The following is a 12,512-nucleotide window of genomic DNA, read 5'->3' on the forward strand; positions in this document are numbered from 1 at the left end:
GCACTCTCTTACACATGATGTAAAAAATCTAGATTTTGAGTGTGGCAATGCAAACTTGCAAATGTCTTTGAACCGCAAACCAAACCCCCCAAAATCGCAGTCCTTAGAAGGGAGATGAAATTTTCACTAAGCTACAACTTCTTCTTTCTTCCAGGTACAACTCTGCTATCATTTCTACAATGAAAGATAAGATGCAGAGGATCAACCTATCAACAGTATCTGAATTTGTTCTCGTAGGCCTTTCTGATGCTCCGGAAGTCCGTTTTCTTCTCTTTGTGCTGTTTTTGATCATTTATTTGGCCACCATGGCAGGCAACATCACAATCCTTGTTGCTATTAGCACAGATGCTCGTCTACACAACCCCATGTATTTCTTCCTTGGCAACTTATCCTTACTGGATATCTTATGTCCCACTATCACTATGCCGAAGATGCTGGAGGCCTTGTTGCTTGAGAATAAAGTGATTTCATTCACTGGCTGCATGCTCCAGCTCTTCTTCCTCATTGATGTTGTAGGCACAGAGATTTTTCTCTTGGCTGTGATGGCATATGACCGTTATGTTGCAATATGTCATCCGCTGCAGTACATGAACATCGTGAGTATGAAACTGTGTGCTTGCCTAGCCATTGGCACCTGGGTAGCAGGATTTTTTAATTCTCTGTTGCACACATCTTTGATTTTTACACTCTCTTTTTGTGGTTCTAATGAAGTTGATCAATATTACTGTGATATTCCGCCTATGATGGCCCTCTCCTGCTCATCTACTTACAGTAGGGAGCTGGTAATTCTCACAGTTGCTGGTGTCCTTGGAAGCAGCGCTTTTGTGGTCACTCTGATCTCCTACATCTATATCCTGGTGGCTATCCTGTGCATGAAATCTTCTGAGAGCAGGCACAAAGCTTTCTCCACTTGTGGTTCTCACTTGACAGTTGTATGCCTCTTCTATGGGACCACCATTTGCACATATGTACGGCCTTCCTCCACCTACTCACCTAATCAGGATAGGATAGTTTCCATGCTTTATGGAATCCTCACTCCCCTGCTAAACCCCATAATCTACAGTCTGAGGAACAAAGAAGTTAAGTGTGCCCTAAGGAGAGTGATCAGCCAGATAAGAACTGCTTTAAGAAGACAAGAACACCTTTCTCGGCCTCTGGCATCCTCTAGAGCCCCAGCGATTGGATAGGCACTGTGGTTTGTGACTGATCTTCTCTAACTTTAGCCATCTAAAAGCTAGATGCTGGAATCAAAACTCCTTCTCTGGGCTCCCTTTACAGTCAAGAGGCAGAGGTGTGCAGCTCCAGAAGGCCAACTGAATGATGCAGTTTTAGGTCCTCACAGAAGGAGGTGACTTCAGCTGACAATGTCTTTCTCCACTGGGCACAGAGGAAGATGAAAGGAGAGCCTCAGCCTTCGACACAGGTGTTGGATGTATATCTTAGAGGTGGGAATTGGTACTGTAGGCACACTTAGATATACATTCTTATGTACTGAAGCAGCTTATAGGACTGGTGCATCTCATTGACTGTGTTGCTCCTGTAGAAAACATAGGCGTATCCTTTGTGGGAGACTGACTGTAAGGAAGGCTCCTTTGCCATCACTTAAGGTCATCAGTCTGCATATGTTTTCAACCAGTGTGCCAAGAATCCAACTGCAACACCTCCAGTGCCACCAGGCCCAATCTGGCCATAGTTTGCACCATGTATCTCAAAATCAGTCTGCCAGGGTGCAAATTGACTTCTGTAAATTAGAGATGTCAACTATGCTGATGTCTATACACTAGATGGCTTTCTCAGCCTCCTTTTATGGCCAAGGGGCTGAAGGGAGGCTTTGCAGTCCTGGGATTTGTGACAGTTACACAGGCACACTCTGGCTTTTCCCAGTGTTGGCAGACTGAAGGAAGGTTTTCAGAGGGTGCTTTAGGTCTGTGTGAGCCTGTAACTAGGCAGAGTGCTTCATTCCAGGTAAAAAGTGAAGGCATGGTAGAAAAAAAAAATGTGGAAATGGATGTGTGGAGAAGGGGGAGTGTCATGCAGACTCCTCCTGTGCATTGTGGCTGTAAATCTATGTGTATATTTTGGCTACAAGGCTCTGTGCTGGGATGATAAACTCTCACAGCATGAGATGGACCTCAGGCTGTGTTAAAGTGCTGTGGCATGTCATTCCAGCTGTTGTGCCTGCTGCAAAATAACTGATGTGACTTTGTTTGCACACTACTCCTTACTAAAATGTAATGTCAAGGATGTCTGTCCTATTGGATCTTTTTTTTTTGTAGTTGCTGTCTTGGTGTAAGGGATAAGCAAATGACTTTCCTGCAGGAACTCCTGTCTTAGTAGTAACAAATGCACATTCTTAATATTAAACCAGTGGTAATAATTTAAGCTTTATCCATTCACAGCTGTCAGTCATGTTGACAACGGGTTCAAAAGTCAACTGTAATGATCAAACAGCTTTTCCCTAGGGAAATGCATTATGGATTTTCTGGGATTTTCTTTTGTGGTGTTTTGTGTGGGTTGGTTTTTTTATTTTTTTTAAGTATATCTCACTAACCTAAGAAAATGCATCTAAGTCCATCCAAGATCACTTAAATTTCAAAGTTGGTAAGGCCACCCATGTAGCTGTAATGCTGCAGAGCTTCCCACAGAGTTTGACGTCCTGACCTACGGTAAGATTGGGATTCATTTCCCTGAACGCAAGTTTTAATGGCCTGCCAGATAACCCGAGGTATCTTTCCTGGTCCATAGTTCCTGCTCCATAAAAAGTGCAGACTACCTAGAGTCATGTTTCACTTCCACCAAATAAATGAGAAGATCATAAGTACTCTACCACCACGCAGGGGCTATCTGCCTATCATGAGCAGAGCAACAGACATTTACATAGGGTTTCCTGATTCTTGAACTATGACAGTGGAAGCCACTTTAAAGGAAAAAGCCGTTTGTTCCAAAGCCATCTGACAAATTGCAAGATGTGCATCAATGTGGACAAAGTGACAGTCTGTACCTAATGCACACAGAAAACTTGGTATAGGCTGGAGCACCATTCTGCTTCTGGGGTCAGTTAACTGCTCTGCAGGGTCCCTCTTATCAATGCTTTTAAATACTTAAAGGCAGAGTGCCAGGTAGATGGGAACAGTCTTGTTCCAGTGGTGCCCAGTGACAGGACAAGAGGTAACGGGCACAAACTTGAGCACAGGAAGTTCCATCTAAACCAGAGGAGGAACTTCTTTCCTTTGAGGGTGGCAGAGCACTGGCACAGGCTGCCCAGAGAGGTGGTGGAGTCTCCCACTCTGGAGACATTCAAAACCCACCTGGATGCTGTCCTGTGCGACCTGCTATAGGTGACCCTGCTCTGTTTGGGCGGTTGGACTAGATGATCTCTAGCGGTCCCTTCCAACCCTGACCATTCTGTGATTTCCAGAGGTCCCTTCTAAAACTGACCATTCTGTGTACCAGAAATTGCTGCAGACATTTATATAGGGATGGGGAAGGAGCAGCCATGCTCAGTTTCCTTGTATAGCTGAAGGTTTTGGCTGTTAAACCTAGGACTACGAGATCAGACTTGCTCAGGAAGCATTTCTTTTACAACTCACCACCTTTTTGACTGGTTGGTATTGTGTCTGTTGGCTAGGAGAGCAGCAGTCAGCCAGGAGAACTGGTCTGAGGGCTGATGTGTGTCACGTGTATGTCTGGATGGAGTAGGGGACAGACCAGCCTGGCGAAGATGACTTCAGATGTGTAGATGTGAGAGCAACTAGTTGTATGATAAAAGGAGACTTTCCTAGCTTCATAGCTGAGGAAGACCCTCCCAGCCTGCACGGGTTTGGCACTGAGCAGTAGTGGGGTAGAGGGGGTGGTCATGGCCGTGTTTGTCATGCCACAGCTGCACTGTCCAGAAGCCCATCTCCTGCGTGGTGCCCTCTGCCTGGCAGCTCCCCCATTCCCAGCAGCCACCTGCAGCCCAGTGGGTTTTGTCCCTGCTTCAACCTCTTAGCAGTGGTGGCTGGAGGCACGGAGGGATGATCCTGGCAGGCAGGGAAATGCCAAGAGCTGTATGGCAGCTCCTAGGAGATGTTGGTGAAATAGATGCCCCTGAGGCTCTCAGAGCACCAGGTTGGGGCGAGCTGTCTGAGGGTCTGGAGTTACTTCTAGGATGGTGCAGGCGCTATGGGGAAGCAGGGAAAGCCAAGGAGGGGAGAGAGGGATTCACGTGGGAAAGAGAAGATGGAGATGAACCCCTGCCCCAGCGTGAAATGTTTCTGCTTGGCCACCTGCACAGACAGACTTTTCACTGAATTCAGTGCGTCCTAACTGGATAGGCAGAGCAGGAGAGATGTGAGGTTCTGCTTTCCTGCACTGCCCTTCTCACCCATCTTGAATGTTTTGGCAGACCTCTCTCTCATCCTGGAACAGAGGTGCAGGGAGTCAGGGAACCCTTCTGGTGTCTATTTCTCTTGGATTTTAGGAAAGACCTCCTGTGACCAGTGTTCCTGCTCTCAATTCAACCTTAATTCCTCTACGTCAGAAGAGCTGAGGGGGGAAAAAAACAATCCTGGTCGTCTTATAGTGCATTTTCAACCACAGGGTTCTTCCCTAGTGAAGAATTGTAGACAATTCAAGGTAGTAGGTTGTATTTGTTCCTGTGGCATCATAAGATGTCACCTCTAATGTCATCCTTTTTGCTGGCGACTGGCTTCTATGTTGGTATCCTTAGCTTTACCCTTAAGCTAGGCAGTGTGAATAATTCCTTTTCAACACAACCATCCCTCCACCTAGGTCAGGGAGTTCAGAGTTTAATTTCAACACTCCCTGAAATGCAGCCATTGTTGAGCTCTTCTAGTACTTAATGACTTCATAGTCTCTGAGTAACACCTTGTTCTACCTCATAATGGTAACAAGATGTCTCTATCCTGCTAGATCCTACCCAGGTAGTTTATGTGCTTCCACATATCAGATGGTAGAAACAGAGGTCTCCACTTTTCCCAGCCGGAAATTGGACACAAAAATCCTTTCTCTCTTTCAAAATGAAACCTCAAATATATTAAATGATGTCTTAAGGATTAGTCATGAAATCTCTCTCCTCTCTGCTTGTTGGGTGTATATTGTTCGGGATGTTGCTGGAATCCTCCATTCCCTTCAGAGTGACCCCTTTCTGACATTAGGAGAAACACTGAAGGTTTCCTTGGCTGCAGAAGGATGTTTGACGTGTGTGGTATGGTCAGAAATACAAGCTTCAGGACTGTTGTCTTGATTTACATGCATCCCAGCTCTCATTTCTCAGTGGATGACGACAAAGCGGCCGCTGTGATCTGTGCCCTGGGTGATCCCCATACTGAACCCTCTGATCTACTGCCCGAGAAACAAGGAGGTGAAGGCTGCGCTCAGGGTGCTGGTGCACAGAAAGAAAACTCTGGAGTAGAGCAAAACTTTGACGCAAGACAGAGCTTGACTGAAGGCCACCTCCTCCCAGCTGCATGAGCTGTAATTTTACTCTGCCTTTACGTTCTGTTTGTAGAAAAATGAATGTTGTCTTTTGCTTAAAATAGTATGCCAGCCTCTCTAATGGAGCACCATGACACACAGCACTGTCTGTATTCTTTCTCCTAGGGTGTGAGCCAGTGTTCAGGATTGGGAAGATGTGGTGTGATAGAAATCTGTAGCAGAAGTGATAAGCAATGACAGAAGCAGGTTGTACTCAGGCAGGCAGTGACTGTAGAAAATGGCATGTTTCCATCAAATCCATCAGGGCAGGAGGACAAAGAACAATTACACAAATGAGGCACTGTGGTGAGTATAATGCCAGTTGCAGAAACAGGCTTGAATGTCTATGATTTGTACTTCGGAGGGCCTCTGTTACCTGCACATCATGATGGCAGCAACCCCACGTTCCCCACTACATGGCTTCTCCCAAGTCCTAGTGCAGCTCCCTGCTCTTCCAAGGTAGCTGGAAGCACTTTGAGTAAAGGAGTTTCTTCCACAGAGACCAATCATGTGCAACCAAGTCTTAACTTGCAGATCCCTGTGTAGTTCCTGGGCAAAACACTGGACATGCTCTTCCTGATCATCTACAGCATGTCCCATGGGAGTGGTTCTTACCTTGATAGGACGAGGGGTAATGGGCATAAACTTGAACATAGGAAGTTCCATCTTAACATGAGAAGGAACTTCTTCACTTTGAGGGTAGTGGAGCACTGGAACAGGCTGCCCAGAGAGGTGGTGGAGTCTCCCACTCTGGAGACATTCAAAACCCACCTGGATGCTGTCCTGTGCAACCTGCTGTAGGTGACCCTGCTCTGGCAGGGGGGTTGGACTAGATGATCTCCAGAGGTCCCTTCCAACCCTAACCATTCTGTGATTCATCACAGGGCCATGGTGCCCTATATGAAACCCCACGCATGCTTCCAAAGCTGCTTGCTTTGCTGGTTGTTGTCCACTTGCAATTGAGATCTTTAAATTAAAAAGATCTGACTGGGATCCCCAATAGGTCTTTTTTTTGTGACCTCATTGTTTTGCTCAAGAGCTGTGTTTCCTCTATTTCCATTACAGCTGGATTATTTTTTCCCCAGTGGCTGTTGCACTTAATTTGGGTCATTTTATATGACAGTACACTGGGGTATAATTAACTTTCCTCTGGAGAAAAAAAAAATGGAAAAAAAGGAAGCAAAACAAAACAGCAGAGTGGTTGGTAATTGCTTCTTTGTGGCATGAGGCACCTCTGGAGACACATGGAACACCAGGGACAGATTTCAAAGGCAAAAACTGGCTATTATGGATCTTCAGGATGACAGAAGCTGTGCAAACTGGAGTGTGCCTTGCTTTCGTAGGACCTGAATAAATCCCAGTGCTCTCTTATGCCTGCAGGATGGCTCTTGTGTTGGAATAATACCTCGAACTAACATAAACTGTCAACTGAGTTACCAGAGGTCTGAGTTTACTTAACGTTCACACCCAGCATAGTGTGCCTCCTCCACTCTTTCTCCACAACGGGTTTGTACCAACCTCTGAGGCCCTCATGTATCCAACATCCCAACCCACCATTTCACATTATAATTTGAGTCATTGCAACTTGGGCTTAGTTTCAACTTTTCAGGGAAGCGGTCATGGTATCAAGGCTGTCAGAATTCAAGGAGCATCTGGACAACACTCATAGTCATATGGTCTGGTTTTAGGTAGTCCTGTGAGGAGCAGGGAGTTGGACTCAATGGTCCTTATGGGTCCATTCCAACTTGAGATATTCTATAATTTTATGATTCTATGAAATCAGGATGGATGGGCAAGAGGTCATTCAGCCTGTCCCTTCAACCCTCTGTAGAAATGTGTCTACTAGTGATGGACATGGTCAGCCGCCTCTCCTGCAATATACCTGAGAGATTATCCTACCCCAAAAAATAGTGGTTGCCATCAAATAGAATTCTTCTTGGGCATTTAGTAGTTATTTCCTTCTCTTCAGAAACAGCAAAGACTTCTTTATTCCCTCTCTTTCTTCAGGTTCCTTTATGTAATTGGGAACTGTTATGTTTTTCCCCTCTTTAACTTCTCTTCCACAGAAGTTTGCAGCCCCGTATCTTTATTCCTTTGCCTTTCGGCCAGATTTTCTAGATTTTGATCATGGCTGTTGCTCTCCATGGTGGTCAACCTTCTGGATGCATTGTGCACAGCAACAGACAGCACACTTCAGGCGAGGTATTGCTACGGCCAAGAGGATGGGCACCTTCCTCCTCCGAGAGCTGCAGCAGTAGCCATGCACTGGTAGATCTCAGAGGTAATCTTGTAGGGCTGGGGATTGCTTTTCTATAGAAATGGGATGTAGGACTGAAAACATCTCTGAATCATCTTTCGTCCTTGTGGGCAGCTCTATCAAATCCTTCTTTTCAGGAGCTAATCCAGGATTTAGTTGCTTGCCACCTACTTTCTTACTGCATAGCTTGAATCGGGTTCCACCACTGGAGGAGGCCCTCAGAAGCACTAAAGAGGATGCGTTGATTTTACAAGCAAGTGCTAAGGGAGATACGATGCATCATCTGCATTGCTACAAGAGCTTATTTCCTGAGTGTGCATCTATCTTTAGTTACCATCACCTTCAAGAAGTGGCCCCCTGCTGGAACCGGCTAGAAAAACAGCTGGCTCCCCTGGCTGCAACTGGTGAGTTAATGGAATCCCCAAACTGAGCTGGTCTTGGGTGTTATGTTTCTGAAGGGAACAACTATCTATATTTTGCCCTCCAAGCTCAAGAGTTACCATCACAGAACTGGATAAAATGTGGAGACTGGGATGCTGTGGTGCAAGCAGAGCTTGGTCCTCATACAAACAAGTGCAGCTGTGAGCAGAGGGCACCAAGTAAGCCCACCACACACCCTCCTGCACAAGCCAGAGGAGTACAGGGATGCACAGCAGCAGGCAGAAATGCAAATCAAGGACTTGCAAGGAATGACTGTCCTGTCTGGGCCTCTCCCAGCAGAGCCATCAGCTCCAGTGTCCAGTTGTGAAACCCATCACCATGAGCCATTGGGAGCAGCTCTCCAGATCAGGTGGATCAGCTATGGGACCTGGAAAGTCTTGGCCAGTGTGGTGGTCTGTACCAGCAACAGGAGCAGGGCTGCAGTCTTGGGAGCGCATATGTCCAGGTGTCAGCAAGTGGGGAGACTGCGTGTCTGAGCCCAGCTGCTGGAGGATCCACCTTTTGCGCATACGTATATATTTTCTCGGTAGTGGATTTCCATCCTGCTCTGCCAGAGGAGGGGGGCGGCAGGATGAGGCCATCGGTGCTGTCTGTGTTAATGTGGGAGCTCTGAGTGTCTGTCTGTGATCTGTGTGGCCAGCCACGCATAGAGATACACATATGTATATGCATATACGTGCATAGATGTACACATGTGCGTATGTGTGCTCTGTGTGCACACGTCTGCTGGACCACATCTTCAGCCTCACCACTGGGTGGACCTGGGGACATGCAGCAGCCACAGCCTCCCCTCTCTTGGGCTGTTGGATCACAGGTGATGTATTTCCCTCCAACAACCTCAAAACCAGAAAAGCGAGACTATGATAGGAAACTGATTACTGTATTTTGATTTGCTTTTTCTTTAATATATACCATTTCAACCAAAAAATGCAGTACAAACAAAAGTACATGTACCCGAACTGGCCATTGCAAAGATAAACACTGATTTCCTAAACCAACCTGTTAATAAACAGTCACTGTAGTTTATTCTCCAGAAACACAGGAAGAAAAAAATGTTCCGATTCAAATCCTTCTACAAAAACGTAGTCTTGTGCTTACTTTTTTTGTCTTGCAACATTAAGTACATAAGTAGAATTGCTTATCCTCTGTGCATGTATTATTTCCGATGTTTTCACAAATTCCCAAAACATAAACTTCAGAGAGAAATCCCTGCAGGATGCCCTTGGGGAAATCTCACTCTGTTTTCCAGGTGCCCTAGAGAGGCTATGATGATTTATCCCATGACCATGGGACCGATGGGACATCATTCTGGTTTCATAAAGACCGACAGAGCCTGTGTTTGGGCTTCAGCATCATAATTTCTGAGTGTGGGTCTGCAAATTACACAGGAGACCTTTGAAACGAGAGAGGGTGGGTGAATTTCTGATACAAAGTCATGCTGTATGGTTAGGGGCTGACTGTCCTCATCAGTCTCTTAACAGCTAAATAATTTTGTGAGTAGGCAAAATCTTCCATCAACACCTGCTTGATGATCCAACCTGCCTGTAGTTTCACTGGGATGGAGGAGAATGGTGAAAAACTGCAGAAGCTCTGATGTAAGGTAGGAAAATTAAGGCTCTTATTAAGAACCTAGTGATAAAAAATGCGGCAAAGATGCAAAACAAGAGGAGGAAAATGACCATGCACATTGAGTGCACATGGAATAACACTTTTACACATGAATTCACAAGGACATTGAGTATCACAGTAGATAATAAACACAACAAACAAGGATTCTTAGTTTAGCACTGTATTTAGCGCACAGCTGAAATTGAGGAACCGAGGGAAGTTTTAAATCATAGTTGTTGGAAATAACTCTTCAGGTGTCAATATCTTGCACTGGTCACCGTTCTCAGAATAACGGGAATCTCAAAAAGAAAATATGTATGGACAAAAGGCAGTCTGCAGACAGGCTTCTCAAGCGTATTTCACTGTATCACCCCCAGAAGCTGCAGGAGAAGAAAGAGACATGAATGAATGAGAGAATAAACATGACTACTGTAATCTGTAAGAAGGAGTTTTAGGGACTGGTGAGATTGAATACCCCAAACTTAGTATGCTGCCCTTGCCCACCCAGGGGCACAACCATCCCTGGGTTTATCACACCTTGTTTCGATCAGAGGATGTATGGAGAAATAGGACTTTGTAGGTACCTGTAGGTAGCAGGACATGACATTTGCTGCTGTAGATGGTGCAGGCAATATTTGACACCAACGTGGAATTGCAAAAGAGTAAATTTTCTCTCATTGGCATGGCTGCTCCATCATCTCATCTCATTCCCCCGCAGTTAAGTTGCGTTTACTTACTCTGGACCTTCACTTGAGGGTCACATAATATACGAAGGCCACTTGCTCTTGCTAAGTATTCTCTATCAGTATTGTTGCTTCACAAAGGCAGTGTTTACTTTAAAATTTTTAATGCTGTGTATGATTGGTCTGTGGGATATAATTTCCATGTCACAGGAAATGAAATTGTTATTACTAAGGAACTTTATAATTCGAGAGTCCTGAGGTATTTTAGCAATAAGGATTCAAAAATCGGGTTACTGTATGTTTTTCATGGGAAGAAAACTAGCTGTAACTCAAAAAGCATTCAGGCATTCTTAAAGTAACTATGAGAAAAATCACATTTCAGGAATCATTTATCAGTTACAGCATCCAAAACACATTTTAGAAATATGGTAACAAATAAATTTATTTTGTCAAAAATACACACTTGGTTACACCTTAGATCATTCCTTCCTTTGCCTTATGTGCAGACTTTTTCCTCTTGGGAATCTTAACACATATTTAGACACCCAAAGTGTAGCTCCAGGCTGTCTGTCTACCCTCTCATTAAATGCAAGAAGTAAGCAAGTGATAATTGACTTCAAATATCTGAGAGCTTTTGCAGATGGATAGAATTGCCCTGTGGAAGTGTCTGACTCCAATCTTAACAAGCATATTTTCTGATAATGATATTGAGAGCTTCTCAGTAAAGACATTAGTGGGAGTGAAAGACAAGGATTGTGTCATGCACCGAGTTGGAGGAACCTGCTGGCACTGTATTACATATTGGAAAATCCTTTCTAAAGCCTATGAAAGTGAGAGCTAAAGGTATGTCTTAATATACTGAAAGGGGGTTTGGAAGGTATAAAATTGTTTTGAGGAAGGTTGAATGATAAAAACTTCTTTATAGAGAAGTAATATGTCATTCTGTAAAAATGCTGAGGTTATTCTCACTTGATTGATCCCAGAAGCTTCTGCTTAGATATGTTTGATAAAATCTATATTGTTTAACTACAATTGGTTCTGGATTTTTAAATGAATGATAGGTATTTTAGATGTCTGCTTGAGCAGTTTTGCGTTGGCTACGCAAAAGTAGACCAAAATTCTGAACTGGAAAGGAAGTAATGAAGGGAAAATTTGCCTCAAGATTTAGTCACTTTGGCAATCTTTGGTCCAAATGTTAAAAGTGAAAGTGCCAGTCTTCAGGAGTTATGGTGCATGATGGTCTGCAGGGAGACAGCTGGGGTTGATCTCCTCTCCTTTTCAGCATCTGCAGTGCAAGTGTCAATGTCTGAACGGGTCATCCTCAGAGGGTGAGTTGTCTTATCCCAAGAAAAGTAGTTCATAATAGGTCAGAAGAGTCACTTTTGTATGTTGCCTGGGAGGCTAGACAGCTCGTTTATAGCTGTGTATAGCGCGGTCATCCAAAGCAAGATGGATCTCACTTCTAACAACCAAGGAATCAATGCCAGAAGGAAGGAAGGACTACACCTGGTCTGTGGAGAGATAAAAAGATACCGGTTCCTAGACTAAAAAGCACAGTCACTGTCCCCCAGGATGTTAAATTCCAAGTTATGCTTTCACTTTGTGATGGGACCTTGTAGTAAGTGTAGCCTTAAGATGTTTGAAATGAACTAGATGTTTGAAGTACAGGAGAAATTGTCAGTGTGAACAAGGTCACGTGATTGCAGCTGTGGACAGGGTATTTATGAAACGCTTCATGTGCCCGAAAGAATCCTTGTGCAGATATGGGACTTGAAACTGGAATGGAATCACAAGTCAAAGGCGAGGTTGTGACAAACGGCCTTCTGTTAAGGACTTAAGAAAAAAACCAAACTTCTAAGAACTGCTGATATTTCTTCCAGGGATGGCACTGTCATTGCAAGAATTAAATCAGCAGTTCTTACTTTTTTTTTTCTATTTAAATTTGATGGCAGCATCAACTTTTTACATTGGTATTTATGAAGTGGAAATTGCATCAGGAATTTTTTCACCCTCTTCCCTCCACATCTCTCTGCAGTGATGTAAAA

The 12,512-nt window shown here is 44.5% G+C and overlaps 1 protein-coding gene across 1 annotated transcript; it reads left to right on the forward strand.

Annotated features, from left to right (window-relative positions):
- Positions 1–191: 191 nt before the first annotated feature.
- Positions 192–1,187, forward strand: LOC104287558 (olfactory receptor 1019-like). Its single transcript, XM_009886281.1, has one exon. The coding sequence runs from the start codon at positions 192–194 to the stop codon at positions 1,185–1,187; it is 996 nt and encodes a 331-aa protein (XP_009884583.1).
- The last annotated feature ends 11,325 nt before the right edge of the window (positions 1,188–12,512 follow it).

The sequence above is a fragment of the Charadrius vociferus genome, unplaced genomic scaffold (assembly GCF_000708025.1).
Source record: "Charadrius vociferus isolate BGI_N301 unplaced genomic scaffold, ASM70802v2 scaffold115, whole genome shotgun sequence".
Lineage (NCBI taxonomy): Eukaryota > Metazoa > Chordata > Aves > Charadriiformes > Charadriidae > Charadrius > Charadrius vociferus.